Source organism: Podarcis raffonei, chromosome 4, assembly GCF_027172205.1.
Source record: "Podarcis raffonei isolate rPodRaf1 chromosome 4, rPodRaf1.pri, whole genome shotgun sequence".
Lineage (NCBI taxonomy): Eukaryota > Metazoa > Chordata > Lepidosauria > Squamata > Lacertidae > Podarcis > Podarcis raffonei.
The window spans coordinates 75,296,350-75,319,525 of record NC_070605.1 but is presented as its reverse complement, the minus strand read 5'-3'; the positions used below and the strand labels follow the sequence as shown (position 1 = coordinate 75,319,525).

Below are 23,176 nucleotides of genomic sequence, written 5' to 3'. Positions count from 1 at the left end.
TGAAAGCAGCCCTGTATAGGGAAGGTTTTTTTATTAAACTTTTTAAAAATGTTTTTTTTATGTTTTTATGGATGTTGGAAGCCGCCCAGAGTGTCTAGGGCTACCCAGTCAGATGGGTGGGGTGTTATTCTTATGGAATAGGATGTCCCTATTCTCACTGGAGAAATGTTGGAGGGTATTGGTTGTGGCTAATAGGAAATGATGTCATATTTTTCATGTATGCAAAGCATCACTTGATGTTGCATCTCCCTGTGGGTGAAGATGCCTCTCTCATGACTGGGCACATAAGAAGTGTATCCAGCCTGTACCAATAGCCTAATATGTTTAATTTTGCAAAGTTCTAGCCTAATTCGCATGAATTAATTAACACAGGTTTAGTCCGTGCTTACGTAATGAGTTCTGTCAGGAGCCCATTCATAGTTGATTTGTTGCAGCAAGTGGAACCCTCTTGGGCCCTTCTGTCACCTGACCCTTGCTGAGTTGGTAGCTGTGGTACTTCCTTTTCTCACAGTTTTTTGAGAGCAGGTCTGCCACTCCTTCCTTCAGCAACTGCAGTGATAACGCTCTAGCTGCTATTTGAGAACCCTGGAGCCATTACAGGCAGGCTGTTATACACTGGAGGTGTTTTGCTCCCCAGTGCAACCTAGCTACAGCCCCTGCACCAAGCTAAAGGGTACCCCACATAGACTACATGACAGTAATCCAAAACTTGAGGATATCAATGCATGGACAACTGTGCTCATGCTATTCCGGTCCAGGAATGGCTGTAGCTGTCTTACCAGCCGAAGTTGGTAAAAGGAACTCCTAGCCACTGAGGACACCTTAGCCTCTGGTGACAGAGCTGAATCATGGAGCAGTCCCAGACTCCACTCCTGTTCCTTCAAGGAGAGTTCGACCCCATCCAGGGAAGCCAACTTACCTACTTCCTAGACCCAGGAAACACTCACCCACAGAGCCCTGTCTTTCCAGAAGTCAGTCTCAGTTTATTAGTCCTCATCCAACCCTACGAGAGCCAGTGTGGTGTAGTGGTTAAGAGTGGTAGTCTCGTAATCTGGGGAACCGGGTTCGTGTCTCTGCTCCTCCACATGCAGCTGCTGGGTGACCTTGGGCTAGTCACACTTCTCTGAAGTCTCTCAGCCCCACTCACCTCACAGAGTGTTTGTTGTGGGGGAGGAAGGGAAAAGGAGAATGTTAGCCGCTTTGAGACTCCCTAGGGTAGTGATAAAGCGGGGTATCAAATCCAAACTACTACTACTACTACTACTACTACTACTACTACCCTTCTTCTTCTTCTTCTTCTTCTTCTTCTTCTTCTTCTTCTTCTTCTTCTTCTATGTATGGTTTTCTCATAGTACCACAGTATGATCAAAATGAAAATAAGTCCCACCTTACTTGATGGGAAAAGAAGGTCTGCTTAGTCCAGCATTCTGCTTCATGAAGCAGTTGCCCTTATTATTCTGGCAGTTTGCAAACAGGACATGAAGGGAAGTGCCTTTCTTTGTCCCCAGCAGCTGGCATGCAAATGTATACTGTACTTATGTAGGTACTGTTATTTTTGCTTACATCATGGAACCCAGGGCAGTTCTCAAGCGACCTCCCATCCAAGCACTGACCAGGCCCAGACCTGTTTAGCTTTAGCAGGGTAGTAGTCTTAAGTGCCTTCAGATTGTACCCTGGGAGTTTCCATTTACCTGTCATAGCTAAGAGCCTCTTGTTGATCTCTATGAATTTGCCGTCATTTTTCGTCGTGGGGGCTCCATGCTTTTAACAACAGCATAAAACAGCCAAGTTCAATAGTTGCAACTTTCCCCATCACCATACTTTCCAAGCCAGGAAGCCTCCAGAAGTCAAAGCGAAGTTGTCTAGAGGAGGCTGCTGCTTGTTCTTACTTCGTGGCATAGGAGAGCCAGGGAAAAAAATCGCACCTGGCAACCAATGTACTCCCTTGGTTTCAGATAGTACATGGGTAGACAAGTCTATAAACCCCAGGACACAAATTTTCACACCCCTCTAGCGGCTATGGTGGCTCATTGACCAGAAGTACAGTGGTACCTTGGGTTACATATGCTTCAGGTTACAGACTCCGCTAACCCAGAAATAGTACCTTGGGTTAAGAACTTTGCTTCAGGATGAGAACAGAAAACGTGTGGCAGCGATGCAGCGGCAGCGGGAGGCCCCATTAGCTAAAGTGGTGCTTCAGGTTAAGAACAGTTTCAGGTTAAGAACGGACCTCCGGAATGAATTAAGTACGTAACCAGAGGTACCACTGTAATGTATTTTGCATTAACTCAGGAAGTGTATACTCGATTCTGTTCAAACTTAAGCCTCCTGATGTCTATTGTAAACTCTTCAACTGGTTGATCATGACATCCACAACATACGTAGATGTCAGGGATTGGACTAAGGAGGAATGGTGGGGACCGCCCCCCCTCTCCCTGAACCTTCCCAAGAAGAGGAGGACAGTATAGATTTAGAACAGTGGTTTGCAGAAGGTCATAGTTCAGAGGCTGCAGAGGGGAGAAGCTGGGAAATATTGGGAGAGCAGCAGGAAGAGGAAACACCAGGGCAGAGACAGATGACAGACTCAGTGTCTTTAGAAAGCATTCATGACCCCTCCTCTCTCAGGACCAGGCGTGCCTTGAGAGTAGTAGAACAGAAAGCTCAGAGGCAGAAAGCACTGGTCAGCTGGCACAGGGACTAAGGGGGTGGGACTTTACTTGGAGCAACACCATTATCTAAGAGAGACCACATTCCTTCATCTCTCTCTGTGAATATTGAATAAACCACTTGGTAAGAACTCTTCTCGTTTATCTGCTTCTTGGTTGACACAGTGGGAGGGATAAGATTCCTTAAAGCCTGACAGTATCTCTTGTAATGTAGCCTCAGAGTGCAAGTGCCGTTTTTGCTTTTAGGTTCGAACAGAACAAGCCGGTCTCATATATAGAACGTAAGGAGTCTTTGCTCCAGGCCTTAGAAAATGCAAGTTGGCCCATCTCCTACGAAGAGGTGATGTTGTTGGAAGACGAGATTCTGACAGGATTAACGTATGAACAGCAGGCCATTGAACTTAAAGAAGCTTCCAAAGAGGAACCCCAGAGAATCTGTCCCCTTCGGATCTGCCCTGCTAAACAGGTAGGTGGTATTTCATTACTTATTTATTTATTTGAGGGGTGTGTGTTTTTTACAAGAAATGCACAAGGCACCTTGCAAAAAAAAAAAAAAATAATCAGTAAAATGCAAGAAAGAAATGCAATCTTAGGGATGAACTGAAAAGCCAAAGTGAAGTGCATTTTAAAAGAGCAGTAGAGTACACATTCATTAGCAATGCCACCAGCATAGTTTTCAAGCATAACCAACATATTGAAAATACTTGGGTTTTTAAGGTTCGCGGTAGCTTTGTTTGACATGTTTTGTGTATGTATGGAAATAAAAGATGGAAAGGAAATGATATAGCACAACTTTGTCATGAAGAAAAAAAATAGATCTCTTTTCTTGAAAAGAAACCCTTAAAATTTAATCATGGTGACCTCCAAAGGTCACCAAATAAGCTTTGGGCTTCAGTGGGTATTTGAACCCAGGTTTCCTCATGCGCAACATTACATCCAGCAGCAAGAGCAGATGGGCCCTGGGTTGCCACTTTGTGCCCTATCATAGAATCCTAGAGTTGGAAGGGACCTTGAAGGTTGTGTTGCTCAGTGCAGGATCTACAGTGCAGGATGCAGTTTGAACCACCCCTGACAGATGTCCATCCAGCCATTGTTTAAATACCTTTTGGGAAGGAAAGTCCACCACTTTCTTCTATTTGAATTCTCTGGTTTAATAAGCCAGCTTCGTAAGCCATGGTTAGGAAACTAACCATGGTTGGCTTCTTATGAAGATGACCAGAGCTTGTTTTCAACCAAGAGCCATGGCTTCAGTAAACCTGAAGTGGTAGTAGGCAGAGGTTCTCCTCTCAGCCACGCGGGAGGAGGTGAGGAAATGCAAGCCCAACACTTTGTTTGGGCTTGTTGCAGCTCATCCCTTTAGCGCCAAACCATGGTTTACTCTTGTGAGTGAATGCAGCATCTGTACGTTACTGTGATACACCCTCTGAGAAAGACCAGACAAGAAATGTGAACAGTGAAACTTCCCGATGTATGCCAGTCACTTGCAGCATTATTCCTTTTCTGCACTTAAAAAAATGTTATCTAATTGAAATGTTGAGGACTGCAACCTCAGTTGCAAAGGTGGTTGCTTGCTTCCTTCCCCTGAAGTGAGGGATTTTTAGAGCCAACCCAAGTGCTGTGTTACATGTTGAGGAGTGAGATGCTACTTTATAAAATATATAAATAGAAACATTTGTGCGTGATGGTTCGTCTCCTACAAGGGTGCATTGTATTGGGCTTAGACAAATATGCATGACTGTAACTAAAATATACTCGGAGTCCTGTAGTGATTTCATGCTCTTTATTGCACTTGTAAAACAGTGATTAAATTGCCCCCCAAACCTCAGGCTTTTATATACATTATTTACACAATGAGTCCCGTCTGATTGGCTGATTCTGCTTCTCTCCTAGAGCCTGATTGGTCTTTTCCTGCAGGCCAATCAGTTGTTGCATTCTACAATCCTACCAGCCTAATAGGCTGATTAACTTCCTCCTGGAGCCTGATTGGTCTTTTCCTGCAAGCCAATCAGTTGTTGTATTCTAGGATCCTACTTGCCTATTGTTCTAGGATCCAAGCTTAGTACATAACAGTAACCTTTTGATAAAATGAAAATGTTGTTTTTCTTTGTGCGCATAATGGGGACGGAGCAGCTTTCACTGGTACTTTCTAAACGTACCAGGGATGTGTGTTTCCCTAAACCTCTTGTGCAAGGAAACGGCGGCACATTTAGTAGCCAGTTTGGCTTTAAATATCACTCATTTGTATGAAATAGGCACCTGCTACTTGGAGAGGAAATGATGCCCTACGCTTTGATTGACTGATGTAATCTGTAATTTGAAATGGACAGTTGATAAATGAAAACTTTCGCCCAGCAGGATTATGCTAAATCAACCATTCAGTCAGAGAAACAAAAAAATTATTGAGAAAAGTGTTATTAAAATGCTAATAAAGCTTCTTCCTTATTTCTTTTTAAAAGCTCTTTGGCAAGCATTACAGAGGGAGCTTATCTTTTGAGAAAAGGCCAGACCTCTGGCAGATTTCCAATTGTGTATTTCTTTCAATCTTAACAAAGTGAAAAGCTCTCATTTTGCTACCAGTTAAACAAGAGATGGCTTATGTTCAAATGAGGAGAGCTTTAGAAAAGTGCCCTTATCTTACCTACAAATGCCTACTCAGAAGACCTCCAGTTCAGTGGAATTTGTTCACAAGTAAGCATGCATAGGATTGCGGTTTTGATCACATAAACAGAGCCTTCAGACTGTGTGTCACGACACATTGGTGTGTCTGCTGCAGTGTGTAGGTGTGTCACGCAAACGCTCCCCGCACTCCTCCTGGGGCTGGAAAGGGGTTTGTTTAACCTCCAGTTTGCTAGCGAAATTGAATTACCGTGTCGCGAAATGATGCATGTATAAAAAGTGTGTCACCAACATGAAAAGTTTGGAAAGCTGTGACCTAAACGATCAACGCTTCTACAGCATAGTGTGCCACATGAAGTAGAAATAAGATACTGTCGTACCTCAGAAGTCGAACGGAATCCGTTCCAGAAGTCCTTTCGACTTCCATTGGCTGCAGGAATCTCGAAAGCCGCGGAACCCGCGTCAGATGTTTGGGTTCCAAAAGAACGTTCGCAGACCGTAACACTCACTTCTGGGTTTGTGGTGTTTGGGAGCCAAAATGTTCAAATCGCAAGGCGTTCAACTTCCGAGGTATGACTGTACTGGCTCTTAAGAGCTGAGAGAGGGCATTTTGGGGCACAGCCCTGTCCTTCAAGGAAAAATGGTATACAATTAATAAAGGAGAGGTGTCAGACTGAGGAAAGGACCTAGAGGCTTACTAGGGACCATCACAAACATCAGACAAGCTGTAGAGACCAGCCAGAGTCAGCTCTGTAGTCAGTCACTTCCCTGAGGCTTCCTTTTTGGGTTTCGGTCCCTCAACACAGCCACCTGAATTTCACAAAGCATGACAGCAAGATGTCTCCTCCCTGTAAGGACACAGCTACACAGCAGCATCTTGGTCACCTCACAGCCCCTCTGTCCTTGATCCTCTCTGGCGTGCATCATGCCTTACCAGTCTTCTGACATGTGGGTCAGTTCCCCACAGGCACCCCCCTCCCTGTCAGCCTCTGCATAACAAAGATCCACATGATGCTTTGGAATGACTGTGTGTGTCCTGCCCCACAGGCAGAGGAGATCCTTTCTAATTCTGCATTTCAACTCTGCCACTGAAAAGTTGTTTCATGCTAGTATGGCTCACCGTGAATGGTGCTTGTAAAAAGGGCTGGGGGGGGGGAGCTGGCTTAATAATAATGATTGAAGATAATATCCGGTGCCCTTGAATCTCTAAAATCTTTGCTATATCCTAATAAAAATAGGAAGTGTCCATTAAGTGAGTACGGTAGCTGTTGATAATCTTCCTCTAACCCACTGGTTCATTCCTCTGCTCTGCAGGAGCAGAAACATTTCTGCACTTTACCAGTTCCTTCTGGTGTGTTTCCCTCCTGCTGTCCTGACATGCCAACATATGCTACTGACTGCGATGTGATTAACACCGTGCAATCACTTATCCTGAGACAACCTGCATTAGCAGCCTAATCAGAGCCCCATCTTCAGTAATTGCTAATCTGCAGCTGCAAAGCTTCAGGACTGAGTGGTAGAAATGCAGGTGTCATTCAGAAATGGTGTTGAGCTCAGGATAGAAATGAAACGTTTCAAACAATGGCTAGTCCACCCCCCCCCCGGTTTTTTATTTGTCTTGCCTAAATGTATACCTAACTTATTTTTCACACACACCCTAAACATGAACTATACTCAACATGTCGATGTTAGAAAAAGATGTTTGGCAAGGTACATTTCCCTTGTATATTAGTGAATGCAATGCTGTTTTCTTGGAATTTAATTCTTTGGACAAATCTGGACAAATCTGATTTTTTAAAAAGCACTGAGGAGATGGCCTATTAATGCTGAAAGAAAAATAGTAACCTTTTATGGCTGACCTTAGCAGTTGGCTATCTGTTCAGACCTACTGCTGAATTAATGTAAGCTATCAAAAAAAGCTGGAAAGTTGGTATTATTCAGCTTGTGGATAGAGTTGCACCATTGCTGTTGTTTGTACAGATGGCTAAAAGATCTTTGTTGTTTAGTCGTTTAGTCGTGTCCGACTCTTCGTGACCCCATGGACCAGAGCACGCCAGGCACTCCTGTCTTCCACTGCCTCCCGCAGTTTGGTCAAACTCATGCTGGTAGCTTCGAGAACACTATCCAACCATCTCGTCCTCTGTCGTCCCCTTCTCCTTGTGCCCTCCATCTTTCCCAACATCAGGGTCTTTTCCAGGGAGTCTTCTCTTCTCATGAGGTGGCCAAAGTACTGGAGCCTCAGCTTCACGATCTGTCCTTCCAGTGAGCACTCAGGGCTGATTTCCTTCAGAATGGATTGGTTTGATCTTCTTGCAGTCCATGGGACTCTCAAGAGTCTCCTCCAGCACCATAATTCAAAAGCATCAATTCTTCCGCGATTAGCCTTCTTTATGGTCCAGCTCTCACTCCCATAGCTTTAACTATACGGACCTTTGGCAACAAGGTGATGTCTCTGCTTTTTAAGATGCTGTCTAAAAGATCTACCGGGCCTCAAAACAGAGCTACAGAGGCACTGACAACTTCTTCTAGAAGGCAGAAATGTTCAGAGCAGATTTTTTTTGTTTGAAACAGATTCCATTAAAGTCAGATCACATAAGTTTAGACTAGGTTGCCTTAGATCAGAAAATGAAGTGTTATTGTAATTGCAAAAGCATAAAGGAGGAAGAAGACTTAGCATTTAATAGAGCACCTTTCAAGTGTTAGCGCATTTCGCACATCCATGGCACTGATGAAGAGGGTTGTAGCCCTGTTACAGAAAATGAGTATTCAAAGCTAGTAGCTTTTAAGAGGAATTGGGAACATTTTCTGCTTCCCTTGAAAGATTAGATTCTTTGAGCTAGATTCACTTGTTCCCTCAGCATGGATCCCAATAATTTGGTTTGAGGGGATGCTCAGAGGTTGGGTGGGTTCTTCCACTAATAGAGGAATAAAGGTAAAGGTAAAGGGACCCCTGACCGTTAGGTCCAGTTGTGGCCGACTCTGGGGTTGCAGCGCTCATCTCGCTTTATTGGCCGAGGGAGCTGGCTTAAAGCTTCCGGGTCATGTGGCCAGCATGACTAAGTCGCTTCTGACGAACCAGAGCAGCGCACGGAAACGCCGTTTACCTTCCCACCGGAGCGGTACCTATTTATCTACTTGCACTTTGACGTGCTTTCGAACTGCTAGGTTGGCAAGAGCAGGGACCGAGCAACGGGAGCTCACCCCGTCGCGGGGATTCAAACCACTGACCTTCTGATTGGCAAGCCCTAGGCTCTGTGATTTATCCCACAGCGCCACCCGCGTCCCAATAGAGGAATTGGGGCAGCTATTTCCCTGATCGACCCTCTTTCCCCTGCTGCTCCCAAAAACAACCTTTCAGAGGGTCCCTCAAACCTTTAGAACAAATTGGGTGTGGGTATTAGGGGCTGCAGTGGGAATGGTGAATGAAATTGCCCTTTCTGCCCCTCAGAAGCTTTCACTGGATCAAAAGCCAATATGTGGGTGGAGCGGCAGCACTCAAAGTTTCTCCTCCTGAGATACCTGCTTTTCATGCTCCAAGGCAGCTGCAGCATTTATTATCTCTCCAATGTCACATAGCCTTTTCTTGTCTAGCGTAGATTATTTCCCCCCCCATCTGCTGGTGATATATTTTATTCTCCATCCCATTTTCCCCCTGGAGCAGCTGTTTGTTTCCAAAGGCATGATTAGGGCAAAACGTTTTGCTGTTCATGAGGTTGATGGGGTCTTCACCAGAAGGAACCCCATTGTGGTTTTATTCTACAAAAGAAGATTTGAAACTGTAGGAACATAGAATCATAGAATTGGAAGTGACCACAAGGATCATCTGGTCCAACTCCCTGCAATGCAGGGATCTTTTGTCCAACGTGCGGCTCGAACCCACAGCCTTGAGATTTAGAGTCTCATGTCCTGCTGACTGAGACATGAAGCTGCTTTTATTTTGAATCAGACCATTGGTTCCTTCCGTCATATTTCCCAGCTGGATTAGCAATGGCTGTAGAGAACTGCCCTGTCGAGAACTTCCCTAGCCCTGTAATGATATATTTGCCACTGGAAGTCCTGGGGATTGAATCTGGTATCATCTATATGTAAAGCATCTGCCCTACCACTGATCTACAGCCCCTCATTTGACCAATAAATCATTCTGAACACTAGGTAAAGGTAAAGGGACCCCTGACCATTAGGTCCAGTTGTGACCGACTCTGGGGTCGCGGCGCTCATCTCGCTTTATTGGCCGAGGGAGCCGGCGTACAGCTTCCGGGTCATGTGGCCAGCATGACTAAGCCGCTTCTGGCGAACCAGAGCAGCGCACGGAAACGCCGTTTACCTTCCCACCGGAGCGGTACCTATTTATCTACTTGCACTTTGATGTGCTTTCGAACTGCTAGGTTGGCAGGAGCAGGGACCGAGCAATGGGAGCTCACCCCATCGCGGGGATTCGAACCGCCGAAACTTCTGATCGGCAAGTCCTAGGCTTTGTGGTTTAACCCATAGCACATTGAAAAGTGCTAAGCGCTTACTACTAAAGTTGCAAAAGTTTTGTTTTATTCATATTGCCCCACTGTATGCCCTTTTTCTGTTGTTGTTGTCCAGTTATGATGTACATCTCAAGAACTGGGGGTGGGCGAATCTCTCTCTTTCTCATTTATATACACCACAGAAATTTTCATCAAAGCTACAGGAAAAGAAGCCGCAGAAAGGGAAAAGGGTTGATGCTCTCAAGGGCCACAAGGTCATTGCAAGATCAGAAAGCACGGGATTTTACTACCCAGGTAATTGCATTGTAAATAGTAGTTTGTTTGGCTTGGAATTCTACCCTAAAACCAGTGTCAAGACCTGGCGTGTGGATGGGAGTCCTTTGGAGCAGGAGGTGATAACTAATCGGCCAGGACAGTTCCCAAATGTAATACAGTGGTACCTCGGGTTACATACGCTTCAGGTTACATACGCTTCAGGTTACAGACTCTGCTAACCCAGAAATAGTACCTCGGGTTAAGAAATCGTGCTCCGGTGGCGCGGTGGCAGTGGGAGGCCCCATTAGCTAAAGTGGTGCTTCAGGTTAAGAACAGTTTCAGGTTAAGAACGGACCTCCAGAACGAATTAAGTACGTAACCAGAGATACCACTGTATTTAGCTCGCAATGCAGAGATGTGACATAGTTGGCAATGCTGGTTCAAATGTTTAGGATCTGTACATATTTCGAGGAATGGGCATTAGTGCCTGTGGGGGGTGTGTGTATATGCTTACGTGTGTGTGTGCAGAATTTTAAAATCTTGGCAGCGTGCAGTGGAGAAGAAAGGAAGGACACACATGGGACTGTCAGGGGCACCTAGTACCATAGAACTGGAAGCAACCTCAAAAGTTACCTATAGTCCAACCCTCTCCCAATGCAGGCAATCTACTATTACAGACTTAACACAAATGCTGTATGTGAGACTTGGAAACTTGTACCGAATGCTGAAGTTCTTCCCTCTTACGTATCCTCTGTTGGCTGTGCATTCAGTGGGTTTGAGAATGTGTGCATAAGAGCCATTGCAAAGGAGGAAGGATCCTTGCTTCGAGCAGCTCTGTGCGCACACATTGGTACATGTTCAAGTTCCCTTTCCGCACTTTCTAAACACACGACTGAGGGTGGATCTAAACACAGGGAAAAGAACACGCTATTAATAAGTCAGAAATTAGATCGTTTTAACCAGTGCTTTTTTCTGGGGGGGGGGACGCAGGGATGTGCATACCCCTAAACATTTTGTGAATCTAAGTTTGGCCTAACTGAGGGGCAGTATTTCAATATGAGTAGGAAAATGAGAGTACTCCTAAACATTTTTTTAAAAGAAAAAAAGCACTGGTTTTAACAAAAGAAAAAAAATCTCTATGGAAAACCGCATTTTAAAAATTCCCTGCTCTCTGGCGCCATCTGGTGTCGCATGTTTATAGCGCATTCAAATCGCTGTTTCTTTACTAATGTAGCCGAGTCCTGAATGTAAGAACATTCTAATGGACCTGGATAATGTCCCATCTAGTCCAGCGTTCTGTTCTCACAGTGGCCAACCAGATGCCAATGGAGGGCCTGAACCCAATTGTGATTTTCGGCAATTGGCATTTAGTAGTATACTGCCTTGACAGTGGTGGTAGAGCATAGCCATTGTGGCTGGTTGCTGTTGAGAGGGCGGTACAGCTGCCCTCTGTGCCCCCCCTCATGCTGCCTTTTAACATGTGAAAGCTGAACACCCCTCAGGTTGCAGCCAGTGGTGGGGCTGGAATTAGGAACACATTAGATTTTGTTATCCATTGGTCCATGTCACCCAGGACTGTCTGGTTTGGCTAACGTCAGTTTTCTAGTAGTTTTCACAACCCCAAGGAAGGAATCTTTCCCAGTTCCATTAGTTGTGATCTGTAAATGGATCTGCCAGCAGTTGAGCTGCCTCATCTGTAGTCAGTGCATATGCTCTGCACTGAGCTTTGAAAACCAGTTTTTAAAGAAAGCTGTTTCCATTTATTTCGCACGCTGCAAAGCACAGCATGTAATCTGAATCGTGGATTGCTTTCTCTCTCCTGGTCTTTGTTTTAGGGACGGTAATACGAACCATCACTCCTTTTTACGCACTTGTTGATTTCAACTGTGGGCACACGGAGATCGTCCCCTTGAAGTTCATTATACCTGTGGGAGGTGCAATGCCTTGTCCATCCTTGCAGGTAGGTGATTTACCGTTTCTGAAGTTCGTGCATCTTCTCCTCTACATAGTGCTTTCTTAAAGGAATGCGCCCCCTTCCTTTTAGCTCATCCAAGGTGCACGGTCTTTTTTACTGGGTGCAAATGGGACCAGAGCAGGCGAACTTACCTGTCTGAGGTTGATATTGGGCTTATTGAAATATACTTGGAGTCGAGTGTGGATTTCATGCTCTTTATTCAGCTCATAGTGGTGAGGAGGAATGGAAGTTCCCCCAGAATGTCTGCTTTATATACATTATTTACACAATGGGCCCAACATGATTGGCTAATTCCGGGATTCACCTGTAGGCCAATCAGGTTGCGGATTCACTTCCACCTGGAGCTGGATTGGGTGGCTCCTGTGGACCAATCAGACTGCTGCATTCTGGACCCTATTGTTCTAGGACCAATCAGACTGCTGCATTCTGAATCCTATTGTTCTAGGACCAGTCAGACTGCTGCCTTTTGGATCCTATTCAACTCAGTACATAACACTTATCTAAGGATGCATGTGAATGGTGATGAACCCATGTGGTGGCCAGCCATAAGGTGCAGCTCTGGTGAATAAAATTTCTGAAACACTTACAGGAAAACTTAAAAGAAAAAGAGGTATAGGTGTCTGGGCATATGCAGGAATCCTGCCATCTCCCCACCAAAAGGAACCATTTTCCCTTGATTCTCTGTATATAAAAGCAGGGTGTAGTTGCTCAGTGGAGTCAGAGTTACTTATTACTTATTCTATAATGCTCTTTCATAACTACAGTCATACCTTGGTTTTCGAACAGCTTAGTTCGGAACATTTTGGCTCCCAAGCGCCGCAAACCCGGAAGTGACTGTTGCAGTTTGCAAACTATTTTTGGAAGCTGAACGTCCGACGGGGCTTCCGCGGCTTCTGATTGGTTTCGGAAGCCGTGCTTTGGTTTCCGAACGTTTTGGAAGTCGAATGGACTTCTGGAACGGATTCCGTTTGACTTACAAGGTATGACTGTATTTCTAAAGAAGGGACACAGTCATAGATGGAAGGACATATTGCTAGGGCCGGCCCACCCGTTAGACATGGTGAGGCAGACACCTCAGGTGGCAGGCAGATTGGAGACAGCTGCGAAGGGTGGCAGATCCAGGCCTCTGAACAGATTGCCACCTCCTGCACTTGTCGCCTGCGGCTACAGTGTAGAAAACAGCAGAACTGCTGCTGCTGGCAGCTGCTCCTCTCAGGCCTCCTTTTTTCTTCCCCCATTACCCTCAGTGTGCTGGTGCTTCCCTGGACTGCCTCCAGTTGCCTCAGACGGCAGCAGTGAATGAGGCGGTGAAAGAGGTGGTGGCAGTGTGGGAGAGCGCCATTTTCTGTTTTGCCACTCAGGCAGCAAAAACGTCTTGGAGACCCAAACAGTATGATACATGAGATTAGTGAGAGTACATTTCATTCAGCTGTTTGTTTTTAAATGTAAATGCCAGCTATGTGGTGATATCCGAACTTGTGGCACATGATGAACGCATGCTGACACATTTTTAAGGACATTTCTAAATTGCCAACAATTCACTCTGCCCCACTCCTTTGCTACACAAGGAATAGTACGGCCATAGTATTTCACTTCCTGATTCGCAAGTGAGTAAAGTTTGGGTTTAAGCCACTTGGATGCTTTGAGGAGGAGAACTTTAGCTGCAGAAGAAAGGCATTGGTTGAGTTGTTTTTGTTTCTTTTAGTGGAAACTAAGCTCACAAGGTATACAGTTGTACCTTGGAAGTTGAATGGAATCCATTAAGAAAGACTGTTCGACTTCCAAAACATTCGAAAACCAAATCACGGCTTCTGATTGGCTGCAGGAAGCTCCTGTAGCCAATCAGAAGCCATGGAAGCCCCATCGGACGTTAGGGTTCCAAAGAACATTCGCAAACTGGAGCAAACATTTGTGGCATTCAGAAGCCAAAACGTCCAAGTTCCAGGGCATTTGAGATCCAAGGTATGACTGTACAGTTGTACCTCGGTTTTTGAACGTTTCAGAAGTCGAACATTTCGGTTTTCAAACGCTGAAAACCCGGAAGTAAATGCTTCCATTTTCGAATGCGCCTCGGAAGTCGAACGGCTTCCTCAATTTCCTCAATTAAATTCCTTTGTGCCTCGGTTTTCAAACGTTTCGGAAGTTGAATGGTCTTCCGGAATGGATTATGTTCGAAAACCGAGGTACCACTGTAATTGCATTCTTGTCTCTGTTGATGGTTAAGAAGATAAGACCTTTGGGACCATTTAAATTTAAAGCTGATGTACTCAACCTAACTCTTCTTCTGGTTCTGCAGGTTGGAGACTATGTATTTGTAAGAGTTAGGAAACAATTGGGAGACGAGTATTATGTACCTGGTACTGTCATAGCAACCCCACTAAAATCTGATTTAGATGATAAAGTCTACACCATTTTGAAATACAACAACAAAAAGGTAAGACGGCAAGCAGACAGACCTTGAAAACTGCAGTGCCTTTTATTCTTGACACTAATAGCGTCTTTTCCTCTGGTGGAACCATAGAGCTTGGCTTGCACCTTTTCTTCCTGTCGACTCTAGCTGACAGGAAAAATGAGCAATTAACATAAGAAACATATCTGATTAATGAGGACTCTCTTCATTCAGTTCCACTTTATTTTAATGTCGTTCTTACTGCTCTGAAACTTCATCCTTAAAACAACCTATTAATCAACTCGTCTCTTGGCACCAATAACTGTTTTTCCATATGTTCTGCTGTGTTTCAGATTATTCTAGTAAGTTATCCTTTTATCCATTGTGTCTAATTTGTTTCCCCCTTTTAAAAAAATAAAAATAAATAAACCATTGCATTTTGGAAACTTGACTCTTTTTACTTCCATGTACAAGTTTCTTCATGTGAATGGTTGGTTTGACAAGATAAAAGCCACTGGAGTTTAAAGATGTGGTGATTTTGTTGCTGCAGGCATTCTGTGTACGAAATGGGCTTATTAAAATCAGCCATAGAAGGTATTCTTGTTCTTGCTGCTACATAAATATGACCCGAATGATGGATTATCTTGTGTGAGTATACTTGAATCCCATTTCCCCCTCCATTTCATAAATATGTATAGATGTACACGTGTGTGTGAGATGAGGTAAATATCAAGCAATGCTGCCGATACAAATACTAGAATGATGACAGTAATAATGTTGATTCTTCAAAGCAAGAACAGCAGTCCCAACCAAAATACCCCAGAGATATTAAATGTCAAGAGACAGACGGGCTGTGTGGTAGGAAGGGGTGCAGAGATATAATAGGGCAACACCATTGTGTGTGTGTGTGTGTTGATGTGTGAATGGAGATGTAAAAAGTATAAGTGGTTTAGAATTATTTATTATATTTATATGCCTCTCTTTGCCCAAGGATCACGGGGCGGTTTACAGTATAAAAACACAAAAATACATACCATAACAACAAACAAATACAGTGGTACCTCGGGTTACATACGCTTCAGGTTACAGACTCCGCTAACCCAGAAATAGTGCTTCAGGTTAAGAACTTTGCTTCAGGATGAGAACAGAAATCGGGCTCTGGCGGCGCGGCAGCAGCGGGAGGCCCCATTAGCTAAAGTGGTGCTTCAGGTTAAGAACAGTTTCAGGTTAAGAACGAACCTCTGGAACGAATTAAGTACTTAACCCAAGGTACCACTGTACAGCTAAAAGGCCATAGATTGTGTAATTAGCCAAAGCCTGGGTGAAGAGGCAAGTTTTTGCCTGCCGCCTAAAGCTAAGTAATGAAGGGGCCAGGTGAGCCTCCCTGGGGCTTCCACAAACAGGGAGCCACTGCAGAAAAGGCCCGTTCTCGTGTTGCCACCCTCTAGACTTCTTGTGGAGGGAGCACACAAAGAAGGGACTCAGATGATGATTGTGGGGTCCGGGTTGGTTCATATGGGGAGAGGTATTCTTCGAGCTGTTGCAGTCCTGTGCCATTTAAGACTTCAAAGGTCAAAACCAGTGCTTTGAATTGGGCCTGGAAACTAACTAAAAGCCAGTGTAGTTGGGTGAGGGTTGGTGTGATATGCTCAAGCAATCTTGCCCCAATGAGCCACCTGGCCACTGAATTCGGCACCAGCTGAAGTTTCTGAACCATCTTCAGACGCAGCTGCACATATAGCGCACTGCAGTAATCTAACCTAGAGGTTACCAGATCATAGAGAGTCTGCACAAACCGAATACAGTCATACCTCGGGATGAATACGCTTCAGCTTAAATATTTTCGGGTTGTTCTCCCCGGCGACCCAGAAGTAACGGAGCTCATTGCTTCCGGGTTTCGCCGCTCAGCATGTGGAGATGCTCAAAATGACGTCACGTGCATGCGCAGAAGCATGAAATACGACGGGCAGATGCACCTTGTATTCGCTTCAGGATGCTAACGGGGCTCCGGAATGGATCCCGTTTGCATCCAGAGGTAACCACTGTATGTGAAGAATGGGAAATGGGTACAGGGGCAGAATTGCGATCAGATAACGCCTGGGAACTTTCACAAGTTTCTCCTTGTCATCTCACGTTGGAGAAAAAAACACACCAGTTGCTGAAATCCTGCCTGCCTGCATTTAGCTAATCTGCTGCTTTGAATTAATCTAGACCGAACATAAAAGTTGTGAAGCATTTCCATAGAGCGGCTGAAGAGGCAGAGACTAAATGCATCTCTGCTGGAGGTGAATGGAAGAAGAAGGACAACAGAAAAGGAAGAGCAAAGAGCAGGAAGGATCTCTGCAAAGCATGGCCCTCTGATGAGCAGCTGGCTGCCCCTAGAAGGACAGTGAAAATAAGAGAAAGTAGTTTGTCGCCACCCTCTCATATCAAAGATGGATGTGCAGGTACAACAAGTAAACTAGAGCAGGAGTCCAGTGATGTTGTAAAGTCAGATATATCCAAAATGGAAAACTTGCATTAGGTCTATTTACTCTATATTTACTATAACTTTGCCTAGTGATTAGGATTCTGTACTTTGGTTGTTTCACAGCCCAAGGGTTGTTTTTAATCCTTGCTTTCTGTATCACGTTCCTAATCGAGATCTTCTCAGCCTAACAAGAGAAAATACAGACACTTGTCCCTGATCTTCTAGCATATTGTAGGAATGATACTTTCTCCAGGGATACAGTGCTTTGGAGTTTGGTTTGGGTTTTTTTTGCCATTCCTTGGCAAATACCCAAGTGACTACTACCTCTGTTGATATGCCATATTGGTCTCCAGGAAAACTGCCACCATTTTGTTCTGTTGAGCCACATTAAGAACTTCCTTGTTCTCTCTTTAAAAAACTAACCAAAAACATTTTTATTGAAGGTTTTCAACATACTGTGCACAAAAATCCCAACACATTTATAACAAGCTAATAAAAAGCAACATATCTAGTAATAGTTATAATAATAATAATAATAATAATAATAATAATAATAATAATGGTGATGAAAAAGAAAATATAAAACTGAATGCTCATTATCCTTAACAAACACAATTGTATAAAAAAGAGAAAGAAGAAAAGAACGGAGAAGAAATAACTGAAAAAACCCATTATCACATTATAGATATAATATGTGAAAAAGGTTTTCCCCCAGTTATTTCTTCTCCATATGTGTGTGTGTGTGTGTGTGAGAGAGAGAGAGAGAGAGAGAGAGAGAGAGAGAGAAGAGAACAGACTAAAAAGAGAAACTTCTGCCTCCCTGACAATTATGCACTCCAGAATTGCTTTTACCCCTCTGAAGGATGTAACTTTACCCAGATTTCCCTCCCAAGCCTAACCTTTAACTTTTAGTCACCCAGACAGTGCAGTATGACCCTTCTTATGTCTTTCTAGTAATCCAAATTAATATTTCTCCAGTTTGTATGTAAAATTTCTTATAAAGTCCTTTTAACCTGTTCTAGCAATTTGTTGTTCTCAATGAATTGCCTTTCAAACTTTTTCTTTTTTTCCTCAGTAAAAAGCAATAGTAATGTTGCACAACTCCCCTAGTTTGGGAAGGTTCCTGTCTCAGAACACAGGCATTTGTATCCCTCCTCCTTTGTGCTTTTATTATGTTGCTGTAATGTGGTGTTACTATAGACTTACCCCCCTATGTCTGATTCATACATGCACATTAATGGCACAGTGGGTTGAATCTAGTGCTACTGCTTCTCAGAGGAGACCCATTCACATTGATAGACACAACTAACTTAAGTCCACTAATTTCAGTGGGTCTACTCTTGAGTAGAATTTCGTGAGATGCAACCCAGTGTCCCATTGTGCAGCTTGCAACTGAGCATGGGAAAAAGCCCAATAAATTATCTGATGTTTGAAAAGTCTGAAGCAATGATGTGATGAAGAATGAGAGTTTTGTCAGATGTTTGATCTTTGTCGGCTCTTTTACACATGCTAGTCATTAAGGGATGAACCTGGAATGTGTATTTCTGCCCCCTTTCTGAGAATGTGCTTCAGATATCAATGTGAATGTACTGACCCAATAAGCAAATTCAGTATATATATTGTATGTTGAATATCTCTTGCAAATCATGGTTTACGGACAATAAAGTACAATTTAGTTATGAAGGCTCCAATCCCACACATGCTTACCTGGGAGTAAGTCATGTGAAACTAGTGGGGCTTACTTTTGAGTAGACCTCTGTAGGCTTGCAATGTACATCCCTTATATGTTGTTTCCCATACTTGTCTCCAGCTGTTTTTGGACTACAATTCCCATCATTCCTGATCTTGCTAGCTAGGGATGATGGGAGTTGTAGTGCAAAAAACAGCTGGAGACCCAAGTTTGGGAAACATTACCTTATAATAGGTTCTCTGATAATGCGTCCTATGGTAGCAGACACTTTTCAACTCCCTCAATACTTTGGAAACGAAACAAGAAAAAGAAAGTTAATACATGATGTCTTCTGGTTTTGTTTGATCAATGTGTTAAATAATCTGCATTGCTGGATGATAAAGCGACTATGCCTTCGTATTATCTGAGGCTGATCTCCCACATTCATGCAGTGGCTCAGGTTGCACATAATGCTAAGCCAAACTATGGCTTAGCACAAAAATGCAGGATCCTGGAGAGGAGAGCGCGGCTGATTTCCTTCTGCTGTGAGCGAAGTCGTGGTAGCACGTCGTCTGAATCCACAGGACAGCAACAGGATTGAATAAGAAGCAAAGTGGCCTCAGCCTCCTCTCTCAGAACCCGCACGCTAAGCCATAATTTGGTTTAGCATTATGTATGACGATCAGCAAATAATTGACAGTGCCTGCACAGTCTTCATTTCTTTAGTAGCAAGCCAGAGTTTCCATGCTGAATGGTGATGGTGCCTTTCTTAAAGATAAGCACTGACTGCTAGTTTTGAATTTTCTGTGAAAGTGTTGAATGAAATAGAATTTTAAATCCTAAGTCCGCAGACCAAATGGACTCTTATCTAAAGTAGACCTTGATTAAATGTGTGCAGCTTCCATTTATTTGAATAAGTACTCATCTCTTGTCTAGGAAATAATGTCTAGCACGCTTATTGTTAGAATTGTCTCCTTATATTGTATTGTCCACCTTGTTTCGGGATAGCTAGCCCTCTTCCATACTTAAATCTTTGTTAGCATAAATCACTGTTACCTTCATTAGTGTATGGTGTATGTTGTAAATCTTAAAACGTGACTTTAATAAAACATGATTTCCTTGTGCATCCATTGGCATGGCTACTTTCTAACAGATTTTATGTGCAGCTGTTTTTATGGATTTCATTTTTTTCAGATTCCAGATACCCTTTGCTTCCCTTTCCTCCAGTTTTCCTTTAAAAAGCACACATAAGATCCGTTTTTCAAAGTCTGGTTTGCCAAACTCATGTTGCCCTCTGACCACAGGGGAAAGATCCTGCCTTCTGCAGAAACACGGTTATTTCCATAAGGTGGTTGCAGAGGAAAATCTCTTGCGATGAAATGAAAATGGTTGAATTAAGGCAGCAAATGTCGTGACCTCCAAAGGTTGATCCACTTCAGTTTGGAGAAGCTGTACTTTTGGGGAAGCTGGTGGTTTTAAATGCCACTCACATTTTCTTCACAAGCTTTTCCAACAGAAAAAAAACATATTTTGACTAAAATGCAACTTTCTGAACAGAGAGCCATTTTTATTTTATTAAAATAAACAAGCAAATACATTGGGGGGGAAATACGAGAGCAACAGAACTCATCACCAGCAATAAAGCTAAGCGTAAAAGGTAGCCCCTATTTAAACCAATGGTGTTTGCGTGAGTCATTTTTAAAATTGCAACCATTCACATAACTACTAATGAGAATGAAGCTCCACACATGCACACCTTTGCTTGCATGCCGAAGCTCCATACTCCATCAGTCTCTTACAGCGGGTCAGGCAGCATAGCAGCCGTTAATGTTGTCTCCTTCCCTCATATCTATTCACTGCTGTACAGTCCAGGTGTCTTTTATGTTTTCCTGCGCAGCTTGTAATGAGTTCTGTTGCTCTTACATCTCCTCTAACAGGCCGTGGGGGGGGGGAATTGTTTTGTTTAATCTCACCAATCTTCGCCTTTTCTTCCACCCCTTTTTCCCCCTGCCAGCACCTACTTATCGTGGCTTACCACGTCCTCATTCTTCACGAGGTAGAAAGCCATGGCTGCCTTCAAATGCTTCTGAGTTTAGGATAACTAAGGCCCTCCGGAGCTCTGGTTCTCCTTTGCGCCAGCAGAGCACCCCTCAACTTGTTAGGACGGCTGCCACCAGCAGCAGCAGCGAGACCAGCATTTCGAGCATCGAGAAGGTGGAAGAGCTGGCAAGACGGCTTCAGCAGTACCACATCACGCAAAGGAAAAACAGCCTTGCCATTTAGTTGTAAATAAAGACTGCAAGTTGCGAACAGGGGAGCAGGGAGGGGAAGGGTCTAGTTGCCAGTTATGAAACCGTATTATATCAACCCCAAATAAACCATTTAATTTGATATTAAACTTTTTAATATTAAAATTGTGCAGCATCACAAGATCTTTATAAGGAGATCTTTGAAAATCTGGCTGTGCGGTTAAAAAACGAAGAGGAGGCAGACGAAAGGAACCACGTTGGCACGTGCCTAAACTTGGTACAGAGAACAGATGCCCTGTTGTCTGCCTGGATAGTGCAGTTGGTTAGAGTGTGATGCTGATCATCCCAAGGTTGCAGGTTTGATCCCCATTTGGGACAGCTGCATATTCCTGCATTGCAGGGGGTTGGACTAGATGATCCTCAGGGTGCCGTCCAACTCTATGATTCTAGGAATATGATGTGCAGTTGTAGATAGGATGCACTTTATGGGTGATTCCAGGTGTATGTCAGTGTCATGTCAGAGCCTGGATTCTGATGAACCATCCCATGATGGTGTTTGTCTTGTGTATCCTCCTTCCCTGAAAGAATCTGAAGCCAGGGTGGTGGTGCAGAAAGAATGCATGAGCAAAGGAATAAGGAAGGATCAAAACCACTTTTTCAGTGCCCTATTTGTGGAGTTATGCGGATGACTTCTGCTTGAGGTGGCCTCTGCTAAAAGGGACTGTCATCGGGCTAGCACAGGTAGACATCCTTTAGGTTTCTAGATGTATGATGGAAGAGTTGTGGTTGTTGTAAAGGACAGGTTCTTAATCTTAGAATAATGGAGCATTAATATTTTCCCCCAGTCTCTTCAGAATTATGATTCTGCTAGTTGCCCCAGTCTTCTTAAAGGACTGGGAAGATATTGGAACATAGGTCATTACATGTGAGATAAGATGGCGCCCGGCACACTTTCGCTGCGCCGATGGACGCTTGTGCTGATAGTAAAAACTAGAGCTCTCTTAGCAGAGTTCTTAGCAGCGGTAGAAAGTGTTGCCTTGTGTGTGGATAATAAATCAGACTGAATGCAGGCTTCTTGCTAATCTCCAACAGCCTTTAATGAGAAGAAAAACATCATAAATCAGTGGACATTCTTTCGTCTCTCAGCCAAAAATGAAAGGAAACTCACACACAAAGAAAGATTCCCATATGTGAGCATAACCACGCCTCAGAATGTGAGACGTCACACAGAACTGTTTAACCCTGTAAGTTCTGATTCTCCTCACATTACATCCTCTAAGAATGTGACACTTCCTCTGTTGCTTAAGTTTGAAACACCTGTTCGTTTATACTGACATTTATATTCCCCTTTTCCTCCAAGGACCTTAAGGTGGTGTACACAGTTCTTCACCCCTCTCATTTTTATTTAACAACCCTGTGAGGAAGGTTAGGTTGAGAGACTGTGACTGACTCCAGGTCACCCACTGAGATTTATGGCTGAGTGGGAATTTGATCCCTGGTCTCCCAGTTAACTCTTAACACTCTAACCACCACACTGGTTCTGTTGCATATCTTGTCCATTCAGAATTGCATTCAGCAATTACTTTGAAGTGAGAATCTGCCCCATGTGCCCCTTGTGGGTGATATTGATCTCCAGTCAGCACAACCTAACTACAGCTGGATCATGTGTATTTCCTAAAAAACCAACATGCCAGTTATATCAGGGCAGGATTGGGGAGAGTCCCAATGATATTTTCATAGATCATCTGGGGTAGGTAAAGGTAAAGGACCCCTGGAAGGTTAAGTCCAGCCAAAGGCAACTATGGGTTTGGGCGCTCATCTCGCTTTCAGGCTGAGGGAGCCGGCGCTTGTCTACAGATAGCTTTCCAGGTCATGTGGCCAGCATGACTAAACCGCTTCTGGTGCAACAGGACACCATGACAGAAACCAGAGTGCACAGAAACGCTATTTACCTTCCCGCTGCAGCGGTACCTGTTTATCTACTTGCATTGGCATGCTTTTGGACTGCTAGGTTGGTAGGAGCTGGGACAGAGCAACAGGAGCTCACCCCGTCGTGGGGATTGAACCTTCCGAATCGCAAGCCCAAGAGGCTCAGTAGTTTAGACCACAGTGCCACCTGCGTCCCTGTCATCTGGGGTAACAGAATCTATTGATGAAATTAATAAATGGCAGCATTTAGATAATATTTAGGATATGATGGAAAAATACAAATTGCAGAACTGTGCCAGAGAAGAAATTCCTAGGTTAGCTTATGCAAACCAGCCTGAGTGCAGAGCTGTTGAGAAACAATGGGGAGCCATTGGCAATACAAAATGAAGGCCATTGGCAATACAAAAAAGCTATCCTTCCTCCCCGCCCCCTCAAAGGAGTGGACAAAGAAAAGAGATTTGGAAGATTGCCAAGGCGATTGAG

At 43.9% G+C, this 23,176-nt stretch overlaps 1 protein-coding gene across 3 annotated transcripts in view; it reads left to right on the top strand.

Annotated features, from left to right (window-relative positions):
• The window catches only part of VWA3B (von Willebrand factor A domain containing 3B), a 71,518-nt gene extending 50,605 nt beyond the window's left edge, over window positions 1-20,913 (top strand). For 2 of the 3 annotated variants that reach the window (XM_053384127.1, XM_053384129.1), the window contains exons 23-29: window positions 2,913-3,132; window positions 9,940-10,051; window positions 11,848-11,972; window positions 14,284-14,421; window positions 14,927-15,024; window positions 16,588-16,823; window positions 20,530-20,913. In XM_053384127.1, the coding sequence (XP_053240102.1) occupies window positions 2,913-3,132; window positions 9,940-10,051; window positions 11,848-11,972; window positions 14,284-14,421; window positions 14,927-15,024; window positions 16,588-16,823; window positions 20,530-20,798 (1,198 nt within the window). In that variant the 3' untranslated portion in view covers window positions 20,799-20,913. The remainder of the gene's footprint in view (window positions 1-2,912; window positions 3,133-9,939; window positions 10,052-11,847; window positions 11,973-14,283; window positions 14,422-14,926; window positions 15,025-16,587; window positions 16,824-20,529) is intronic. The other variant, XM_053384128.1, reaches the window with a different exon arrangement.
• The last annotated feature ends 2,263 nt before the right edge of the window (window positions 20,914-23,176 follow it).